Source organism: Notamacropus eugenii, chromosome X, assembly GCF_028372415.1.
Source record: "Notamacropus eugenii isolate mMacEug1 chromosome X, mMacEug1.pri_v2, whole genome shotgun sequence".
Classification (NCBI taxonomy): Eukaryota; Metazoa; Chordata; class Mammalia; order Diprotodontia; family Macropodidae; genus Notamacropus; species Notamacropus eugenii.
This window is the reverse complement of record NC_092879.1, coordinates 22808610-22831134: the sequence shown is the minus strand read 5'-3', so window position 1 is coordinate 22831134 and position 22525 is coordinate 22808610. Positions and strand designations below refer to the sequence as shown.

Sequence of the window (22525 nt, the reverse complement as noted above, 5' to 3'; positions counted from 1 at the left end):
AGTCCTCTTCCCCCAGGGGCTGACAGCTGGTCTCCACCTCTGCAATTGGGTCTGGAAGAGGGGGGCGGGTTGGTTTAACCTCCCTAGGACAGTGTTTAAGCAAATGGGGTATGTGTCTGGGGGTGGGAGAAGAGAAGGTGAGAGTGGGTGTCCCAGCCTCGAACCCTTGTTGGAGGGGGCGCACTTGCAGTTTGTGCGGGTCACTCAGGCACTAGCTGCACCTCGGTCAGAACGAGCGAAAGCTTAAGCATCTTCCCGCCTGCGCCCCGAGTCCGGCTGCCCCTCCCCTCTGGGCCCCCGGATCCTCCCCCTCCTCTGTGCTGCCCTCCCTTCCCCCTCCTTCCCTCAGCGATCTCATTTCTGTTTTCTCTCTGACTTCGGCTGGCCCCACCGGGCGCTGAGCCGAGGGGTCCCGACCCGGGGCGGAGAGGGAGGGGAGTCTGCGCAGGGTGCACAGACTGGCTGGCAACGGTGGCACTCCAGGGCCAGCGTGCCCCCCTTCTCCCTGGCGGGAGCACGTGCTGAACCCGAAGTCTTAGTTCCAACGTTGGAGAGACGGAGTGGCGACCTCGGCGGAGGCGGGGAGTCCTCGCCAACCTCCACTCCCTGCAGTGCTACCCGTCCCAAGGTGCCACCTGCCATCACTGGCTCCCGGGCCAGGGCCATGGCCTCTCACGGGAAACTGAGGAAGGAGCGGGGGTCGCTGACTGACTACGAGTCTCAGGTCAAAGGTGAGAAGGGCAGGAGGCCATCTGTGCTGGCTGGCTCCAGGTCACAGTCATGGTCTGGGTCAGGGTCGGGAACTCAGAACAAAAGTGAACCACTTTGGCGCTTTGCTCCCCCTTTCCTCCTTGTGTCTGTCCTCCTTGCTCTTCTGGCTTCTTGGGACCTGCCCCTCCTTCCCCTTCCCCCCCCTCCCAATTTCCCCAGGCTAGTCTCCCTCCAGACCAATAAACAGGAAGAATTTGAGAAAATACGCATTTTAATCACCTGTTATGTGCCAGGCACTTTTTACAAATATTTTCTCATTTGTTCCTCACAACAGTCCTGGGGAGGTAGGTGCTGTTATGATCCCCGTTCTACAGGTGAGGAAACTGAGGCAAGCAGGGGTTAAGTGCCTTGCCCAGGGCCCTATAGCTAGTAAGTATCTGAGATCAGATTTGAGCCAAGGTCTCCCTGACTCCAGGGCTTCAGCTCTGTGCACTGTGATGTCCCCAGATACTTCTACACAGCCTTGGGAAAGGCTGATGTGGGGCCAAGCATCCTCCCTTAAAGCCTGGCCTGGCAGGCTTACGAGTTATGCCCTCCTAGGCTTCTGTGATTGAACCCCTTTACACCCCTGTGTCTCCCTGCTCTGCCCCACAGTGGACATGGAGGCCGCCTATAAATATAAATGGCAGAAAGAGGAACTTGGCCTAGCCCCTGCCACCTCTGACTATTCCAGAAGTTAGCCTAATTCTTCCTCAGAACCCTGATGGCTCTCCCGTTGCTATGGTGATGCTTTGGGTGCTGTTCTCTCCCACCTTCCACAGGCTTCCCCCACCCCTACCCCAAGAGAATGTGACACTGAAGGGCAGAGGGAGAGGAACTCTCTCTCTAGGGTTAGTCTTCCTCCATGCAAATCATATGCAAATCACATGAACATCTCTTTTAAAAGTTTAGCCAAAGAGGCTGACAAGGAGAATGGGAGTAGGTAGGCCTACTGTATGAATGGGATGCAGTGACCAGGTATATAGGAAGCATCTGACTGAATCCTGGAGTCAGGAGGGACCATCTAGCCCAACTCACAACTGATCAGGAGTTGGCATCCCCAACAACACAGGGCATCCAGTGTTCACTCAAGGACCTGCAAGGTTCTGGATTCAGAGTCAGAGGACCTTGGCTGTAGTAGTGGCTGAGTAACCACTGAGCTGGATAGTCTTGGGCAAGTCAGAGCCTCAGTTTTCTCATCTGTAAATTGAGAGCTGGACTATCATGCCCAGGTCCTTTCTGGGTCTTAATATGGTGATCCTTTGAGCTCCAGAGACAGCCCAGTCTGATCTTGGACATCTCCAACTGATCCAAAATCTCCCCTCCTGCAGCTTCTTCTCATTACCTAGTTTGGCCAAAGCACCAAGTTAGATCCTTCTTTGTCACTTCCCTTCAAATACTTGGGGCCAGCTAGCCTTTCTCTGCCCCCTCCCTCCTTTCTTCTGTAGTCTAAAAGTCTTACACATTCTTTGGCCAGTCCTGGCATGGCATGGTCTCCAGATTACTCTCCTATTCTCCACTCTGATTTCTCAACATTTTTGCTGAAATGTGGTCTTGGCATTAATTCTACTGGCTGCCTCCCCCCTGCCCCAGCTATCCCCAACGTGACTTTTAAAAAAAGGCCCTTCCTCTGTCATTGGGCTCATTCTGGACCTTAGCCCTTCTCCCCTCATTCACCAGCCTGGAGTGCTTCTCAGTGGAGGTGGTTGTGGGTATAATAAATGGGTGGGAGAGCAGTGGTTGGTTACTACCAAGACCCTTGGGAAATTTGAACAGGCCAACATTGTTCTAGGGAACTCAATTCCTTCCCTTTTGGGGCCTGTCTCTCTAACCCTCTCCAGCTGCCTGAGGCCCAATCAGAGTTTCATATGTCACGTTCCTCCCAACCCCCAGCAGTCCTGGTGCCACTGGTTGTCACAAATAAATAGGATTGGTCTGGATGTCATCATTTTGTTGGAATTCTAAAATCTGCTGCCCTCCAGGCCCAGGCCACCTAAAGCATACCGGAAAATTCTATTTAACTTTTGGGATTCAAGACTGAACCATTTCCTAATAGTTTGTAAATGATTTTCCTTCCTAAGGGGCGTAAGGTGTTTTTGCTTGTAAATATCCACAGAAAACATGTTTATGGTGTATTTATATAGAGAACTATTATGCCATGTGCATATGATATAGTGTAGTATGTATATCAGCGACCAACAGTTCACCATTTTTACCATCTATTACATTGTCTCAAAGAGGAAGAAAAGGTTCTCAAAATGAAGTTCATTTTAAGTCACTTTTTCTCTTTAAAAAAAAAAGTGTCCATTTCTTTAGAGCCTATGGAAAGATGGTTTAAGCAGAATTTAGAAATGTCCCCAAGTCTTGGGAAGCTAGAGTGCTACAATCTGGTGTGGCCCTCTAACGGTATATGAAGTGGGTGTTCAGGTGTGGGCATTCACCAAGAAAGACCGAGTAGCAAATTGCAGAATCGGTGTCCCATATTGTAGGGACCTTCCAGAATGTCTGAGGCATTTGGGAGCTCAAAGGGCCCCTGGTCCAGCTCACACCTGAGCAGTGTCCCCTGCCACTCCAAGACCTCAGCAGAGGTTTGGCAGTCACCTGTCTTCTTACAAGAGAGTTCTGCCTGTCAGTGAAAGAGAGGGAATGTGTCTGTTTCACAGCTTTAGAGCTACTATACCCCTATTCTGTAAGGGCCAGGAGGACAGATGACTTACCTAAGCTCCTGCAGGTGCTGAGCATCAGAGGCAGCCTTTGAACTCATGTCCTCCGAGTCTAAAGTCAGTGTACTCCCTCCTCCCTGCCCCCCCCCATACCATGCTCTCCCTCTGCTGGAGGTGTGGTTGAGTATCTATAGAGGCTCTGGCAAGAGGGCACATACTAGTAGCTGGGGCTTTTACTTGACCTAACAAATGACTCTCTGGCCTTAACATAACTATAAGCCTGGAATTGGAAATTTTATTTTTGCTACCATTTTTCCTTTAGTTGGCTATTTGCCAACCTTATCTTGGTGGGGATATAGGCACCGTTAAGTGGGGGTGGAAGGAGAATCTTTAGGGCATCTGGTGGAAGCAGGGGGCCTTGGGGGTTCTGCTGTGGGGGGAGGGAGGTAAAGTAGTAAACCCTTGAGGCCAGCTTCAGAACAAGGTGGGGTGGGTGGGGGGAGAGCCCTGGCCTGGTACCCGAGGGGAAGGAAATAGTTATGTCTAGGGAGGCAGCCCAGGGGCTTTCCAGAGCTTAGGGACAGGAAATGAAGGAGGAAGGGACTGGGCTGGAGGCCCAAGGAGGTCTCCTATGGCCAGGCCTCTTGCCCACTCTTACCTTCCTGTAAGACTGAGCAAGAGTCCTCTCTGGCTTCAGATCTGGAGTGTGGTGGCCCAGTGCGGAGAGGAGGTGGGGCCCTACCACATCTGTATGGAGGTACTCAATAAAGTCCCCTTGAATTTGAATTTGAATACATACTGGAAGCTAATGGTTTAGTAGGAAAGAATTTAATATAATGGCAGAAGTGTGGGACTTAGCCATGGCCCTGGGTTTGAATCCTGCCTCTTTATTTACAAGTTGGCGTGGTGAGGGTGAGCAAATCATAGACCGCCAATGGGCTTTGGTTTTTCTGGTCTGTAAGATGGAGATAATATGCCTTACGAGGTTTTCATGAGGGTCAAAGGAGATAGTGTCTGGTAGAGCCCTTTGCAGCCTTGAAAGTGCAGTGATCGTAGGGAGGAAGAGAACAGCCCTGAAGGATCATCTGGCTTTCCCTCCCCTCCCCGCCCCCACATACTCTGTGATTCAGTGACTCTGGCCATCTCTTGGCTCTGGCATTCTCTCTGTCCCCCTCCTCAGCCCTGACCACTGTGGTCATCATTTCCTGTTTATCCTGTGTAGGGCTTACTTTGTATATGTTTGTGTGTATGTTGACTGCCCCGTTAGATTGAGTGAGAGCTCCTGAGGACAGGGCCTGGCTTTTGCCTCTTTTTGTATCCCCAGTGCTTAGCACAGGGCCTGACACACCGGAGACCTTTAATAGATTTGTATGGACTGACTGTTAGGCGTCACCTGTAATAGTTCTAATAATGGGGGCCCAAGTTGGGAGGAAGGATGCTAGGGATCAGAAGCCATAGAATTGACAGACTAGGCCTTAGCCCCTGCTAACGGAGGGTGTGGTGATGCCACTGATGGACTGGTGAGTGATGCTTCTGATGTTCCTGGCCCAAGCCTTAATGATACCTCTGAGGCCATGCTGACAGGGAGGGCCAGATTAGGAAAGCAGTCAGGTTTGGACCTGAACTGGAAGTTCCAATGGGCTCCCCAAGGGCTGATGCAGGCTGACAGTTGGGGACAATTGACGATGGTTTTTCAATTTTCAGTGTGAACCTTTACGCTTTGGAAATCAGCAACCCCTACAAAGCAGGCTTTAATTTATAGTTTGTTGAGATTCCCCACCCCTGGTCTAGACTTAAGAAAGTGTTATTAATCCAGAATAAATTTCCACAGGTTTCCTGCCTGGAGACAGTTAAACATTTACCAGCATACCCCACGTTAGAGAGAAAGTGCTTTGTAGAAGAGCTTTGAGCTCTGTATAAATGAGAATTCTTTCTGTTAAAGACAAGAGCTAGATTGGACAGCAAGGGAGACTACATAGGGCCTAGGGCAGGATTGAGGGCCATAGACACTTTTAAACAAAGAGCCAGTAAAGGCTCTTTGAGAGAAGAGAATGGTGTGGTAGAATTGGAACAAAACCTGACCAGCATTGGTCAGGCATCTGCTGTGAGCAGGTCCCTGTGCTAGACACCAGAGACAATATTTGTCATCCAATTGTTTTCAGCTGTGTCCGATCTGACCCCATTTGAGGTTTTCTTGGCAGAGATACTCGAGTGGTTTTTGTAATTTCCTTCTCCGGGTCATTTTACATATGGGGAAACTGACTTGCCCAGGGTCACACAGCTACCAAGTGTCTGAAATCACTCTCAGGAAGGGAGAGGAGACTTCCTGACTCCAGGCCTGGCACTTTATCCACTGCAGCCCTACCTGACTGCCCTGAGACAATACAGGATTGGGATAAAACCTGTTGCCTGCCCTCAGGGAGCTCATATGCTGAGCTAGCTAGAGGACCCAGTCAGGACGAGGGGTGGAATGAGGCAGGTCTGGGAAGCTTTCTGGAGAAGGGATTGCTTCAGAGAGGAGGGGAAGGTATCCTCTACCTAAGGAAGAGTATTAGCAAATGCATAGAAGCTGGAGAGTGCTGAGTGAGAAGACTTGAGCTCCCCCTACCTCTAGGCCTGAGACTAGGAGTCAGGACATCTCTCTGGGCCTTGGTTCCCTCATCTGCAAAATGAAACCACTTGCACAGGACAGTTGTAAATAAAGCATTTTGTAAACTTTCAAATACTATAATCATGAAACCTATTATTATTCAATCCCATGAATTTTTATTAGCAATTAGAGCTGGCATTTATATGGTGCTTTGGGGTTTACAAGGCACACACTGCACACGTTCTCATTCAGCCCTGAAGGGAATAGTGCCCTCTTAGGCACTATTGTCCCTATTCCATAAATAAGAACATCAAAGTTCAGAGAAGTTATGGGACTTGTCCAAGGTCATACAGTCACTACGTATCACAGGCAGGACAAATCCAGTGCTTTCCTGCTTCCCAGGCTCCTAGACTGAAATATTTCAAACACAGAGAATGAATCTTTTTTTGTCTTTGGGTCTCCCACAAGGCTCCACTTAGGGTGCTACACTCAATAATTGGGTGTTGGCATTTGGAGCCCAAAGATATCCAGGGGCTCCTGACTTTCTGCTAGCCCAGGTGGAGAAGTATAGGACTTAGGTGCCTAATATATGCCACAGGATTTGGAGAGATGGGAACTTTAGGTAAGACATAAGGTAATCGGCCACACAAGCCACAGGTCTCAGGCAGAGGGGGATGGGCATCAGGTCACCCCTCCCTGTACAGTGGCAAAGGATCATGTGAAGTTCTGGCAGCTAGTCCCATCCCACCCCCCACCCCCCATTTTCAGAAAAGGAAACAGGTCTAGGGTGTGGAAGGAACTTGCCCAAGGTCAGAGGATCACACAGTAGAGCTGGAAGGTCTGTGAGAACTCTTATTAGGTTCCAGTGAGTTTTCTTTCCAGTCTATATTTATTAGATGCACGTGTACCTACTACTCAGGACTGGAGAGACTGGGAGATCACATGGCCTCCGGTGGCAGGGATTGTACAAGAATCCCCTCTATTCTGACTCTGGAGAGTGGGCATCCCATCTTCTTGAAGCCCGCCAGGAACAGAAGCTACATCAGGTAGCCTCAGTGACTTCTGGAGAGCCCAAATCATTAGCAAGTTTTTCCTGACATCAAACCTAAAACTCTGCTTGCTTCTAACTCTGCCCTCTAGAGGCAAGCAAAACTCCTTCCACAGCACAGCTCTCCCTATTCTCATGTTCCTCCTCCCATGGCCATCCCAAGTCTTCTGTTCCGGAGGCTGTGGCTCTTGACTCCCTGGAACTGTGTGGTCACAGGTTCTCCCTTTGCGGCCTGGTGTCCCGTGTGCCCATTGTGAATCATGACAGTTTTGAGAGATGACCAGAGAATCTGGGCACCAAGTAACGATTATATATGTTGAGGTCACTGTGGCAGAAGATGGTGCAGAGGTGGGGAACCTTTGGCCTCAAGGTCACATGTGGCCCTCTAGGTCCTCAAGTGTGGCCCTTTGACTGAATCCAAACTTCACAGAACAAATCCCCTCTAGGTCTTCAAGTGCAGCCCTTTGACTGAATCTAGACTTCACAGAACAAATCCCTGTAGGAAAAGGATTTGTTCTGTCAAACTTGGATTCACTCAAAAGGCCGCACCTGAGGACCTAGAAGGCCACATGTGGCCTTGAGACCCAAAGTTTCCCTCCCCTGGGAGAAAGATTGTAAGCCTGGGCCTGAAATAATTAGAGAAAGTGACCTGGAGGTCACCAGGTAACTACAGTAAAACTGAAGAAAGACCATTGTCCAATTATCCCTTCTACATTGTGGCAGTTGGGGGCGCAGCACCTTTGTGATCTGGAAAATCTGTGTAATCCAGAGAGATCTGAATTTGATTTTTTTTCTTTTATGGAATGTTTATAGTACCTTATTGTAAAATTTGGATTGATGTTATATAATACTATGCATATACTTTATGCATTTTTGAGTTTCTAAACTTTTTCTGTGTCTGCTGGCCTTCATGTGCTCTCTGTGTTTTCCTCAGAACTCCCCCCAAATTCTCATTTCTTATGCCCACCTGTGATATAGCGAAACCAAGATGGGGAAAGTTGTGATGTGGAGGGGATAACTGAATAATGGCAGAAGTGAGGTGTGTGTGTGTGTGTGTGTGTGTGTGTGTGTGTGTGTGGGAGGGGGGCGGGGCTGAGTGGATTTGTGTAGACCTGGAGGACAAGGCCCCTGTCACCTCACCCTGTCTTTTTATAGCTCATTAGAGCTCAGAGAGTAGGGTATACAGTGGGCAGCTAGGTGGTGCTGTAGTGGATAGAATGCTGAGCCTAATGTTAAAATTGGATTCAGATTTGGCCTCAGACCCTTACCTGCTGTGTGTCCCTGGGCAAGTTACTTCTCTGTGGGTCTCAGTTTCCTATAAAATGAGGGGGTTGAATTAGATCAAAGCTACTCCTTTAAAAAAATAATCATTTAACTAAAATGCGTTTTGATTGATAGCTTTTGCTTTTCGTAGACCCATGCTCCTATGTGTAACCTTGGCCAAATCAATTTTAAGTTTCTTCATCTGTTTAATGAGAGGGTTGGCCTCTAGCCCTCTGGGGTCCTTCAAGCACTAGATACATGAGCCTCTGAGATGAGTACTTACATGAGGAATTCTGATGGAAGCCAAGTCTGCTTCTGCCCTCACATGTTCTGGGCCACCCTCATGTGTCCTGGGCTGCCCCTGGTTGCCCCTTGCCCTTCTGTTTCTCCCTCCCCTTCTATCCCTTAGCTCTCCAGAGGACTGACCACCCTCCCCACTGTTCCCCCACAGAAATCCGATGGCAGCTGGCAGAGCAGCTCCGGAGCCTGGAGGGTCAGGGGGAGCTTCGGAGGGAGCTGCTTCAGGATCTGGGCGACTTCCTGCGCCGCAGGGCCGAGGTGGAGCTGGAGTACTCCAAGGGACTTGAGAAGCTCAGTGAGAGGTTCCTGGCCCGAGGGGGCCGGACCAGCGGCAAGGACCGGGACCAGCAGAACTTTCGGTATCAGGGCTAGACCTCATCTGAGGACTGACCGGGCAATGGGTCTGGGGGCCTTAATTGGGAGAAGCCAAGGGCCCATGGGTGGTGATGGGGGGCCTTGGGTCCTCAATGCCCCTGGCCCATCCCCTATGTCACCCCCCAGGAAGGAGCCGTCCCTTCTGTCTCCCCTGCACTGCTGGTATGTGCTGCTGCAGCAGACTCGGCAGGAGAGCCGGGATCACGGCGCCCTCAGCGAGGTGCTGGCCGGGCCCCTGGCCCAGCAGCTCAGTCACATTGGAGAGGACGTAGGGCGGCTGGTGAAGAAGGTGACCGCCCGGGGCCTAGGTGGAAGGGGACCAGGGGCAGAGTGGGCCTGAGACAGAGTAGCTAGGATGGCATTCCAGGTGAGGGAAATAGGATGGACCAAGGTACTGCAGCAGCAATGAACTTGGTATGTTTGTGCGTGTGGATGTTTGAATGTGTTTGTGTTTTGTGTATGTCTTTGAGTATGAATATATCTATGTTTGCTTGTGTTTGAGCATTTATTTTTGTGTATATGTGTGTGTTTGTTAGTGTCTATATATTTATGTGTATGTTTGTGTATTTATGTGTGTTTGAGTGTGTTATTCATGTGTGTCTAAGTGTGCATGTGTATTTTGTGTAGATGTAGAAGTATGTTCAAGTGTGTTTGTATATGTTTGTATTTGTGTACTTGTGTGTTTGTGTATGCTTGTGTTTGTATGTCTAAGTGTGTTATTTATTTTGTGTATATGTGTGTTTAAGTGTGTTTGTGTATCTATGTGTATGCTTGTGTATTTATTTTGTGTATATGTGTGTTTGTGTATGTGTGTTTAAGTGCGTTTGTATGTCTAAGTGTATGGTATTTTTGTGTGTGTGTATATGTGGGCTTAAGTGTGTCTGTATATATTTATGTGTGTCTGTGTACATATTTGTGTGTATGTGTGTATATTTGTGTGTTTGTGTATTTGTGTGCGTTTTAGTGTTTCTGTGAGTGTGAGTGCATTGGAGGATTGTGATGAGTCAGAGAAGACAGTGATTAGACTGACAGTAGTGCAGGGTGGGCACAGTGGGAAGCGTAGGTGATGGGGCTAGACTGGGGAGGGTCCCCAAAGAAGAAAGTGTGGCCTTTATTAGCAGGCAGGAGACAGGTGGGCTAGAACTTCCCTGTGATCAGTGAGCCCCACTTTCCTCTTCCCCCCTAGAGTAAAGATCTGGAACAGCAGTTACAGGAAGACCTGCTCAAAGTGGTGTCAGAGCTGCAGATGGTGAGAAGGTGGCGGCCTGGGGATGGGGGGCCCACATAGGTCTTTAAGGGCAGCTGTGACCTCGTCCAGTGTCTTTGTTCTCTGGTCTCTAAGGACTCTCCCTGTCTCTAAGGCTCTGGAGTCTGATCCTCTATGACACCATCGAGTTCTGGTCTGATCTGAACTGTGCCTGCTGGGACCAGTTCCCTGTGCTGGTCCAGGAGGGAGTGGTCTTGAATTACTGGCCCTCCCAGCCCCCTAAAAAAGAAACACTGAGGGGGTGTAGCCTACAGATGGATGAACCTCTTGTGAAAGGAGGTGTCAAATAGTTGAGTGGTCAGTGCCTCAATTGTATTTTTGCTTCTACTTTTCCCTAGGCCATGAAAACCTATCAGGCTTACAGGGCAGAGAGTGTGAACTCTGAAGGCAAGCTGAGAGAGGCTGAACGACAAGAGGAGAAGAGGGCTGGCCGCTCCGGGGAATTCAGCACCTCACAAGGCGTAGATGGCCATGGGTGGGCTCCTCCTCGAAGAACCTCCCTCAAGAAGGGTGGGCGGCTGGTAGAGAAGGTAGGGAAAGGAGCTGGGGGGTCAGGGCAGCCCAGTGGGCAGGTCTTGGGGGCAGGAGGGGCCAGGGCAGCCCAGTGGGCAGGTCTTGGGGGGCAGGAGGGGCCAGGACAGCCCAAGGGGAAGGTCTTGGAGGGCAGGAGGGGCCAGGGCAGCCCAGTAGGCAGGTCTTGGGGGCAGGGAGGACCAGAGCAGCCCAGTGGGCAGGTCTTGGGGGACAGGAGGGGCCAGGATATTCCAATGGGCAGGAGGGCTAGGGCAGCCCAATGGGCAGGTCTTGGGGGCAGGGGGTTTAGTGCAGCCCAATGGGCAGGTCTTAGGGGCAGGGAGGACCAGGGCAGCCCAGTGGGCAGGTCTTAGGGGCAGGGAGGACCAGGGCAGCCCAGTGGGCAGGTCTTGGGGGGCAGAGAGGATCAGTGAACAGGTCTTGGGGGCAGAGAGCCCACTGGTCTCTAAGGGGCAGCCTGGCCTACAGATTAGGGGGCCAGGGCAGGTCTTGGGAACGGGGGGGGGGGGAGGGGGGGAGGAGAGGGGAAAGGGGAGGGGGTCTGCTTGCCTTCATAGGAGGCAGCCTGGCTTAGTAGAAGAAAGAAATGAGGAATTCTGTGAAGCAAATGTGTATGCTCCTCAGTTACTTTAGGGGGATCAGGGGTCCCAAGAGCTGCTTGTGTGATGTTGGGCAGTTTATTGTTTGGTCTGTGTGAGCCTTTCTCTGCCTTCCTCTAAAATGGTGTTATCTCTTCTTTCCCTCCCTCCTTCCAGTCCTGGGAAGATTGGGGGAAAGTCTCAAAGTGCTCAGGAGAGGAGTGCCCTCAGCCAGAAAAGAGACCCCTTTAGCCTAGCCCATTCAGGGGAAAATACACTGCATTTGGGAGTCAGAAGATCAGTGTTCAAATTCTGGTTCTACTTTTCCCAGTTCCGTAACTTTGGGGAAAATCCCTTCTCTATGAGATTCTGTTTCCCCTCCTCAGCCTTGTGCTTTCTTCAGGGTTCTCCTGTCTCCAAGGTTCCAGGCTTCTGTGACATCCACTGTGTTCTGCCCTGCCCTGCCCTGCTGCTCTGGCCGTTAAACTGACATGGTGGATTTCGGCTAGAGATGGATAAGCCTGTGGTGGGGGTGGTGAAGTGGGTTAGTTCTGAGAAGATGAATGTGTGCCCTTCGGCCTCCCCTCTGCCCCCTGCCCTGCGGGATCACCAAAGTTCCCCAGGCCCCTGAGTTCCATTAGGGCTCCTCTGTGCTTCCTGAACAGCGCCAGGCCAAATTCTTAGAAAACAAGCTGAAGTGTACCAAGGCACGGAACGAATATCTGCTCAGTTTGGCCAGTGCCAACGCAGCTGTCAGCAACTACTACATACGAGATGCTGTTGACATCATGGATGTAGGTGCCCGGGCTGGGGGCCGGCCTGGGGTGGGTTGGGAGGGCCCCATTCCGGGGGCCAGCCTGCTTAGGGTGCTTTTCCCTGTAGTGCAGCGATCTGGGCTTCCACCTGGCTCTGAGCAAGGTTCTTCGTGGCTACACAGCAGCTGTGACCCGGGCCAAAACCACCTCAGGTCAGGGCCCCAGCAAACTGGAGGCGGCCTTGGACACCCTGGACCCAGAAGGAGACAAAAGCAAGGTGTTGGAATTCCATGCCTCAGCCTACTGTCCACCTCTACGATTTGAATACCAACCCTATGAAGGGGATGAGGTGAAAAAGGCTCTTGTCCTGGAGAATTCCTGACCTCTTACCCTGAGTCCCCATCTCTGATTCCCTAGGAAGAGTCCAAATGGGCCCCTCTCCCATGCCAGTGATCCAGAGAGGGAAGAAACAAGCATACAGGGCCTGCACTTATGTGGGCCTCAGTTTCCTCATCAATAAGATGCAGGGATATTAAAAGTCCCTTTCAATGCTGAGTTTCTAGGAAGCTATGTTTATCCTGACCTCTGAGGTCCTTGTTGGGCATCCTGGTTGGTCTCTGTCTTGATAATGGGCTCCCTGCACTTTGGAAATGATGCCACCAGGTGGAGGTAGTAAGCCACTGTCACTAACTACCCTTCGTGGCGTCCATAATTCATGGCTCTCTCCCCAAGTCTAATCAAATTTGTCAGTAAATATTCCCCACCTTCTCTCTCACATATGTAGATGTCCTTATTAATTCAGCCAAATATCGCACAAATCTTTTGGAATGGTGCATTCTCAAAACAGGCACCTCTGACAGCATCTGGACCAAGTACTGAATCTGGTACCATCAAAAAGTTGTTATCACTTAGGGCTGCTCTGGTTCTGTCATTCAGAACAAATTTCCAAAGGTTTCCGATTGAGAGCAGATGGAAAACTGAGCTGGTCATCGGGAAAGGCGACCAGCTGTTAAGCCCGTAACCCTAGGCAGTAAAATAGGGTGACCTTTAGTTGGGTGGATGGGTGGGCAGGCACCTGCCTCTTGTTTCCTTCTTCTTTCCCCTTCTCTGTTTTTTTCCTCTTTCTCACCTCACTCCCCACTCCCATCCCCCACCCCCACACACAAAAATGTCACTTCTTAATTATCTTTTTTATTTTCCCTTGGGTTTTCCTTTTAGCAGCTTATAGGAACATATGTTCCTATAACATATGTTATCTCATAACAGAGACCCTCATTAGAATCACAGCCTTCTGAATGCAGTACAATCCCTGGGCCTCCGTCCTGGAAGCAGGAAGTTAGCATCTCATGATGGGCTAGCTCTCGGACTAATCAGATAATCAGATTTTGTTTGGATTCCCTTCCCTCTCTAGTGAGGGAGTTGAACTAGCCCATCCCTTCTGTTTATGGGGGTCTAGACAACTTGTCACTTGGACTTTTTCTCTAAGCTACAAACTTTCTTCCTTCAAAAAGTTTGGAAGTATTCTATAAACTAGACTGGTAGATAATGTAGCTTTTCCAGACAGTGCATGAAACAAGTCACATTCCCCTGTCTCCATAGTCTGTCTTGAGTTCTCCACGTTTCACATGTTTCTGACTGGCTGTTGTCCCACCTCCAACCTGGCAGGTGTCTGAGGTCCAGGTGCCTGTAGACCTGGAGGATGAGATCCTTCCCCGAGCCAAGAATATTCAAGCCCGTCTGGATCAGCAGAACATTGAAACAGGGGAGGTGGGTGTCTCAGTGGCTCAGTGGCTGATGGGAAGGGATGGTGCTAGGACCCCACCGTAGGGCAGCAGCCCCTCCACACTCTCTCTGCCTGACATCAAGCCTCTTCTCCTTCCCTCCACCCCATGTGGCCCTCACAGCTGTTTCCTCGCATCTCACCTTCAGGTCAACAAGACACTGAAGGCGAGCTTGCAGTCTCTGCTGGACCAGGCCTCCTCAGATGACAGTGATGTCTTAGATGCCTTCCAGGCCAGCCCATCCACTGAGTCAATCAAATCCACTGGCTCCGACCCTGGCTGTCGGCAGCTGGCACGGAGACGTGTCCAGCAGCAGGAGATGGAGACCTTCTATATCCTGGTGAGGGCCAGAGAAGTAAGGATTGAGCTCAAAAACTGGGGCTCCAGGGCTGGTGGGGTCACAAGATTCATGACCAACCACTCCATCCCTTGGGCCCCCTAGAAACTGCAAGAATATCTGAGCTGCAGAAGCATCCTCACCAAACTGCGAGCAAAATATGAGAAACTGCAAGAGGCCATTCAGAGAGGTAGGCCTGCCCCCCAGGCCTAGCCCCAGCCTCTGCCTCCCAGCCCTGGCTGCCCCCTTCACCTCCCCCCTTCTTTGCTCCCTAGTCCCTTTCCCCTAGTCCCTGACCCACCCTAGTCGCTGCCTCCCGGCCCTTGTCTTCCAACCCCAACTCCAGCCCCCGCCGCCTCCTAGTAGCTGATCCCCAGCACCTCCCCCCAGCCCCAGTCCCCACTCCCCAGCTTTCCAGTCCAAGGCCAGTTTCAGTCCATTGGTTTCTGGCCCGAAGAGCCTCACTTTTAGAGACAGCTACAGCATGCCACCCAAACAGAATCCCCTTAACCTCAAATATTCCCCACGTTAACCCTTTGGGCTCAGTGTGTCCTCCTGAAGAAGCTGGGCCGCAGAGGACACCCAAGGGCTCAGTGCTAAGTTGATTTTCTCTTGTCCTCACAGACAAAAAGGAAGGTTGTGATGGGTCTCGGTAAGTCTCTCAGAAAAGTTTCCTGGTTTATGCTGAAAAGGAAATCACATCGAGTTCAAAATCTTAATTTTACAGATGAGGAAATTGAGGCCCAAGGTCTCAAAGTGGCAAAATCAGAATTTGAATTCAGGTCCTCTGACTCCCGAGCCAGGACTCTTCCCACTGTCCATACTGCCTTGAAAGGGGAGGCCTGATCTTCCTGTCTGCTAGGATTCTAGTCCCACCTCTGGCTTTGCCTGACCTTGGGCTACTCTGTTTTCTTGGGCTGCCTCAGCTTCCCCACCTGTAAAATGAAGAAGTTAAACTCAATTCTGTTTCAGCTGTATTTGGTGGAGGTGATGGAGACCTCAAGCCTGTGGGTTCTCCAGAACCCTTCATTTAACCACCTTTCCTGGGCTTCGAGCTCCAAGGGTGGGAGGGGAAGAAGGCTGAGTCTCTCCAGGTAGTCCCGCCGTCTCCCCTTTGACCCTGCCAGGCTGCAATTTCAGCCCTCCCACTCTCCTCCACATTGATTTCAGGTCCCGCTGTGCTATGACTAGATCCCAAAGAAATCGGCGTCCTCGACCTAGCTCCCAGTACAACCACAAACTCTTTTCAGGAGACATGGAGAAATTCATCCAGGTACTACCTGCCCTACCCCTACCAGGCTGACTACAGAGAACAGGGCAGGGCGTCACTTCTCTCCTCTGTGTAGGAGTCAGGCCCAGGCCCAGGCCCAGGGACCTCTGGGAAGGGTCAGGCCTCCAAGTGCCTCTGCCTACAGATAATGTCTGTGCCAGAGGTCACTGCAGAGAAAGTGCTGACTATGCAAGTGGAAGGTCTAAGTGAGCAACAGGCATTTAAGTGCCTACTGTGTGCCAGGCCCAGTATTAAGCTCTGGGGATACAAGGAAAGGTCCCTCAGCTCCTGCTTTCAAGGAGCTCATGTTGTAATGGGGCAGATAACATGTAATTAACCAGAAACATACAGAGGAAGACATTGGCAGTACTAAGCAGTGGCAATAGAAACATGGCCCAGGTGTGTGTGTAAATGCATTTGTGGCCCTCTGGATGTGTTGCACGCATCCACTGGGTTCATACCCCTCTTCTCTGGGAGATTCAATTCCCCCATCTGGATAATGGGGGCTGTCTTCTCTCCCTGCTGTAGCCTGGGGCCCATCACAGGTCTATGAGAGGCCTAGGACAGAGACAGGTTGTTAGCTGTTTTGGGAGAGACTGAAGGGTTTAGTCAACATGGCCATCTGCCATTAAGTCTCTCTGGCTCCTCTCTCTTGTTCCCACCTCCAGAGTTCGGGTCAGGCTGTTCCCTTGGTAGTTGAAAGCTGTATCCGCTTCATCAACCTTCACGGTAAGGCCCTGTGTGTTCCCACTGCAGGCCTAGCCTCTGCTTGCCCCTTAGCTCACCTTTCCAGGCAGATCCTACTCCCCTCATCCTTCCCCAGGACAAGGTAAATGACTGTCTCAGACTGGGAGAGGGAGCACTGTGGCTCTAGGTGGCTGGGGGCCTGAGGACCTGGGATTTGGGGGGTTCTTAGCCACACCTAGTATGGCCTTTCTCCTGCCTCCAGGTCTCCAGCATGAGGGCATTTTCCGAGTGCCTGGAGCACAACTCAGGGTTACAGAAATCCGGAATGCCTTTGAGAGAGGTGGGTAAGGAGGGAAGGAAGCAGGGGTGGGAGAGTGGGTGGGACAGATGGCTGGGACTGGGCATCCCTGAATCACCCCTGAATTTGCACCCAGGTGAGGACCCCTTGGTGGAGGGCTACTCAGCCCATGACCTGGACTCCGTGGCTGGTGTACTGAAGCTCTATTTCCGTGGCCTGGAAACACCACTTTTTCCATCAGAGATATTTGGAGAGATGCTGGCTGCTGTGGGTGAGTGAGGCAGGGGAGCTAGCCCTGGGGAGGGAAGGAGAAAGAAAAGGGGCTGGGAGAGGTGAGAGGGAGCAGTGTGAGTAATGAGGCACCTGGGATGGGGTATTGGGGTCTCCAGAGCTGGAGAGCCCCAGAGAGAGGGCAGATCATGTGAAAGGCATCCTGGGCCGCCTGCCAGGGCCCGTGTTGGTGGTCCTCCGTTATCTCTTCACCTTCCTCAATCAGTGAGTAGCATCTCCCAATGCCTACCCTCACCTGGGGTACCATCCAGAGGGTCAGCAGCTGTTAGAGCTGGGAGGGACTTTAGGGTCATCTTGTTTCACCCCTTGAGATTTGTTCCAAGTTTCTCAACTGGGTAAATGGCCCCTCGTTTCAGAAAGACAGATGGTGGCCAGAGGGAAATGGGGAATGGGCATGGCTGGGGTGGGGGTGGTGCGCTTGGGCCCCCCTGATGGTGAGTATCCATCCATGTTTGGTTGTGTTCATTTTTGTCATTCACTTGTCTTCCTGGTGCTCAGCCTGGCCCAGTACAGTGATGAAAACATGATGGATCCCTACAACCTGGCTGTGTGTTTTGGGCCCACACTGGTGGTGGTTCCACCTGAGCAAGACCCTGTGGCAGTGCAGGGCCGGGTAAACCAGCTAGTTCAGACGCTCATTGTGCAGCCCGAATTGATTTTCCCAACCCCTGCTGTACTGCCGGGACCCCTCTATGAAAAGTGCATGACCCCACCACAGGATGATTTTGGGTAAATCTGAGCATGTACCATAGCCTCATCTTTTCCCCCTTTGTCAGAAAACCCAGGGTGGGGTGGAAGGAGAGGAGGGCTGTCCCATAGGTCATCTACTGGGGGCTAGATATTGGTCATCCTCACCTCCAAGATGCCCACTGACAACCACCTGTAAGAGACACATCTAGGTCTATCTCTGTATCTACACACATCATCGGCATGCAGAGGAGGCAGGGATGCTCCCCTCACTATCCTGGGTCTGACCTTCTGACTTTGACCTCAGGGATACTCCACTGGATGCTACAGCAGAAGAGAATGAGCCGGACCTGTCCACAGAGACATCAGCTAATAAAGAGGGTGAAGCAGGAGGCCCCTTGCCCTCTTCCCTTCAGAGTACCATGAGATGGCCCCCTGAGCCCCCATCTTCCCAGACAGTGTCCTGTCTTTCATTCAGTCTTCCCTTCCATGTCCTCTACTCCCTCAGAGTCCCCCCAACACACACTCTGCCTGATAGTTTCCCCCAGAGTGTCCCATCTTCTCCCCAACAGAGGCTCCTCTTCTACCTTCAGAGAGCTCTGGGTCACCCCCAGAGAGTTCTACCCCAGGTCCTGAGGGTGTGGGGCCTGTGGAGGCTGTGGCTTGCTTTGACTATGTGGGCCGGACACCCCAGGAGCTAACTTTCCAGCGTGGGGATTTACTACGACTGCATACCCGGGCCTCAGGAGAGTGGTGGCGTGGGGAACGCGCAGGCACCCTGGGGCTCATTCCCCACAAGTACATCAAGGTGTCCGACAAGTGAGTGAGATCAGCCCTGAGCCGCTGGGAGTGGGCCCCAAGCCTCACTGCAGGCTCAGGGTCTTCTAGTTCCCTCCACCTGCTGCTGCCTCCCAGTCTGTCTTTAAGAAGCATGACCCCTTTGCTTGGAGGTCGAGTGATAACTGAACCTACTTGACCCCCTTCTCTTAGGTCCCTTCTCTGTCTCCATAGATATCTGTTCTGCTATCCATCCCCCTTGAGGCCTAGCTTTTCTTGGACTGAATCCTCCCCCAACCATCCTCCTTGTGTCCCTAGGACAGAGAGTCGAATTTGGCAGGAGGGACAGGGAGGAGGTGAATCGGCCTCCAAATCTGAGGACCCCACAGTGGAGTCTGTGAGCCGGTGAGTGAAGGGGGCAGGAGCATGTCTCCCCTCCCACCTCTGGGCTCACTGGACAGTGTAGGGGCAGGGCCCCTCATCACGCCAAGAGTTCTCCTCACCAGGAGAAGGCAGTGCTCTGGTGCGATGGAAAAGGCCCAGATTGGGAGGCAGGAAACAACTAATCAGCTGGGTGAACTTGAGGAGTGCCCTGCCCCTTCTCTGGGCCTCCATTTCCCCATCTGTGAAATAAGCAGCCTGAATCCTCTGGGTACCAAGGAACCTTCAGCCTTGGCGTTTGAGGATCCTCAAATTCCATGGGAAATGGACTAAGCAGGAGGTAACCAGAACCCTGACTGTCAGGTGGGGGAGTCAGATCTTGGAGAGATTTGGGGGACCTCAGGGTGGAAAGACCCCCTGGAGAAGGGAGTGATCCAACCTGGGCATCAAGGGATCAAAGGATGGCAACAGGCTCTCACCTGGGCACCCCCCACTCCATGCCAGCATGCGCACAAATTCAGAAGGTGGCTGTGGCAAGGCTCGCCCCCAAGCGAGCAGTGGCAGTCCAGTTGGCAAATTGACTTCACCTTTTCTGGATCCTACCCACCACCCTTTGGCCGTGACACCAGCTGGTCGAGCTGTGATACCTGATGACAGGTCAGCCCATGGGGCTTAAACTCCTTGGGGGAGGGCCCCCAAGGGAGAAAGGCAAACTCACTCTTTCCTTTTGGGACTGTATTGGGTGACCCTAGGGTGACTCTCTGTGCCCACCCCCACTTTCCACTTCAGATCAGAGAGTTGGGACATGGAGATGCCAGGTCCCTCTGGGTACAACTGGCGCTGCCCAGCCATCATAACTGATAAATTGGAGGTTGACAAGGTAAGCTAGACTGACTTGGAGTGGGTGGGGGGACCTGTAATGAGTCCCCCTTTGCTCTCCTCTCTGATCCTCTCCTCTTGTCCTATTCTCCTCTCCTGGTTCCTTTCTTCTCTCTCTGATTTTTCTTCTTCCATTCAGCAGACTAAGTCTTCACTGATTGCCTGTGCTGGGGAGTGCTGGGGAGGGAGGGAAGTCATAGGCAAATGATACTCACGACCTGTCCCTGGGGAGCTCCCAGTCTGGCTGGGGCCGTTGGCCTCACCCTCAAGCAAAGAGGAAGAGAAAGACCCCTTGGGTGCTAAGTGCTGGGCTCTAGACCAGTGCTTAGGCCAGAGGAAATAGCTCTTCGGAAAGGTCAGGAAAAGGCTGGCTGCGGGAGTCACCACTTGGATTGGGCCTTGAAGAATGAGCAGAAAATTGGAAAGGGAGAGGGAAGGGGGAAAGGTACAGGAACAAATGGTGTGAGCCCAGATGAGCCTGGGCTGTGAAGAGATTGGCTTGGCTGGAGTCGAGGGAGAGGAGAGAATGCCAGACAGTAGGCTGAGTTAAGGTGGTAGAGGGTCTCCCACTGGCAGGCTGTGGAGTTGTGATCTCATCCTGTAGTTTCTGGAGCCAAGAGGTGACATGGCCAGACCTGGGCTTTAGGAAAATCACTTTGGCAGCTTATGGAGGATAAATTAGAGTGGAGACTTGATGGGGCAGAGAGAGACCCATTAGGAGTCTATGGCACTGGTCCAACTGAGAGATGATGAGGCTCTGGACTAGGGAGGTGGCCGAAAGAATGCATATGGCTACAGAAGATATTGACGGGATATGATTGGAGGAGGGGGGCCAGGAGGGAAAAGAGCCAAAGATGACTCAGGTTATAAGCCTGGGCTAATGCGAACATGGCGGTGCCATTAACAGAATCAGGGAATTAGAAGAAAGAGAAAGTTTGGGGTGAGGGGTGGTGGAAAGATGATTAGACGTTTCTCCAGACTAGCTTATCCAGCAGCTGGAAGCTTCTACCTGCTTCATAGGCCTAGATTTGCAGAGTCAACTGCCTATGGGAGTGGATGAGACTGCCCCCAAAGAAAAGGGAAGCATCTGGGGAAAGGGGTGATGCCTGCTGGGAGGAAGACTCATCAAAGGAGGCAGTTGCCAAGGAGGGAGGTGGAGAACCAAAGAAGGGTGATTCCCAAAAACCAAGGAGGGAGAGTGGGGGGTGGACTGGGAGGAGGAAAGGGTGGGCCTGGTCATCAGCATCAACCAAGAAGAAACCTGAGAAAAGCCTGCTGGATCTGCCCATCTGGAGGTTATAGGGGCCTCGGAGAGGGGTGGGGACCAAAGTGGTGGGGAACGAAATGGAGACCTGGTAGCCTAAGCACCCATAGAACACCGTGGCCTGAAGAAGCAGACTGTTGTGGGGAGAATTCTCTCATGGGTTGGGGAGACACAGCTAGGCAGGAGGAGAAATGAAAGAGAGGCTCAATGTTTGGATGCGGGGCTCAGAGGCCCAAGAGGAGGGGGCATTGGCAAGGAGGGACCAGCCTCTTTCTCAGACACCAGTGGGCAGTTGGAGAAATGGACCAGAGTAAGGGAAAGAGGGAGTCCTCTTCCATGGCAATGACTGACACCCTCCCCACCCCTGGCACCTTCCCTAGAACGTGACCCAGAAGATGGAATCTGTCTTTAAGGAGCTCTTGGGGAAGGCCAGTGCTTGGCAGATGCAGAAGACCCCTGATATCCTCTTGAGCTACCCTGAGGCCACCGCCTCCACTTCGTACAGCAAGAGATCCAAGGGATACAGTCGGACTGGAAAGAACAAAGTTTTCTTCAGAGGCGCTGGGGGCCAGGACTGATCTGGAGCCCTTCCTGTGCCATTCCTGCTATGGCTGGGATTCCCCTAGTGGGTGGCTATTTCTTCCCAGACGTATGTGTTCTTTACTCGCCTTTCTACCCAAACCCCTCTATCCACATCCCTTTCCCTTTTCTTCCCCTCAAGAACCCTGAATAAAATGGAAGGTCCGACTGGGTAAATACTTCAGCTCTATGCCCATCTCTCTGCTGGCACTTTAGAACAGGCCAGACTGAAGCTTCCATTACTACAGCCAGTAATAGCCCCCATCGCTATTTGCAAAGCACTTTACACATATCTCATTTGGTCCCCATAATAACCCTGTGCATCCGAGCCCCACAGAAGACATTGCCTCATTCTAGAGACTCTGGCATCCTGGCTCCCGACCAAGACCAAAGCAAAGGAGGAGTTAGGAGAGTCTACTTCGTTAGCCTGGGGGTGGAGAGGAAGCCAGCATTTTTAATTGCCTACTAGGGTCCAGGTACTGGACTAAGTCCTTTACAAATATCTTATTTGATGCCCACAACCCTGGGTGGTAGGTGCTATTATTATCCCCACTTTACAGTTGAGGAAACTGAGACAAACAAGTGCCTTGCCCAGAGTCCCATAGCTACTGAGTGAGGTTAGATTTGAACTCAGATCTTCCTGATTTCAGGCCCAGCTCTCAATCCACTGAGCCACTAGCTGGGAGCTCCAGACTTAATTACAATTAGTGTCAGGAATACTCTTATCATGTATACAGTGCTTTAAAACACTGAAAAATCTTGGTGACTCTGATCCAGGCAGGCCGAGGATAAGTGACTTTGCCAGGATTACATGACTAGTAAATGTCACATTGGAACTTGGCCACCTAGGAAGAGCTTGATGATTCAGGCAAAGGAGTCCTGACAGGGAGTAGGTACCCAAGTGGGAAGGTGAGGGAGGGAATGGAAGAGGTTTCCAGATGTGCTGAAATGAACATTGTTCTGCTCTCCCCTCCACCACACCACACATACTACCTTCAGCAGTGTGTATGGGAAGCAGATGTTACTTGCTGGTTGGGGAGTAGAGAGTAGGTATGTGGAGATCAGCAGCTGGAGGGCTGCTGGAACAGCTGATACATATGGTGGGTGGTAGGGAGGGCAGCTAGGGAGACGAGGAAGGAGTCAGTAACCCCTGGAAGCAGATCACATTGAA

At 51.7% G+C, this 22525-nt stretch overlaps 1 protein-coding gene across 1 annotated transcript; it reads left to right on the top strand.

The window, feature by feature from the left end:
• The first annotated feature begins 305 nt into the window (after window positions 1-305).
• ARHGAP4 (Rho GTPase activating protein 4) lies at window positions 306-21533 on the top strand. Its single transcript, XM_072626257.1, has 23 exons — window positions 306-731; window positions 8766-8973; window positions 9116-9278; window positions 10176-10238; window positions 10595-10786; window positions 12034-12162; window positions 12251-12472; window positions 13789-13890; window positions 14053-14244; window positions 14347-14431; window positions 14866-14893; window positions 15412-15514; window positions 16180-16240; window positions 16461-16538; window positions 16633-16767; window positions 16886-16991; window positions 17286-17516; window positions 17782-17855; window positions 18047-18293; window positions 18570-18656; window positions 19137-19289; window positions 19422-19512; window positions 21156-21533. Exons 1-23 carry the CDS (start codon window positions 665-667, stop codon window positions 21351-21353), a joined length of 3015 nt encoding a protein of 1004 aa, XP_072482358.1. The 5' UTR covers window positions 306-664; the 3' UTR covers window positions 21354-21533.
• Window positions 21534-22525: the final 992 nt, after the last annotated feature.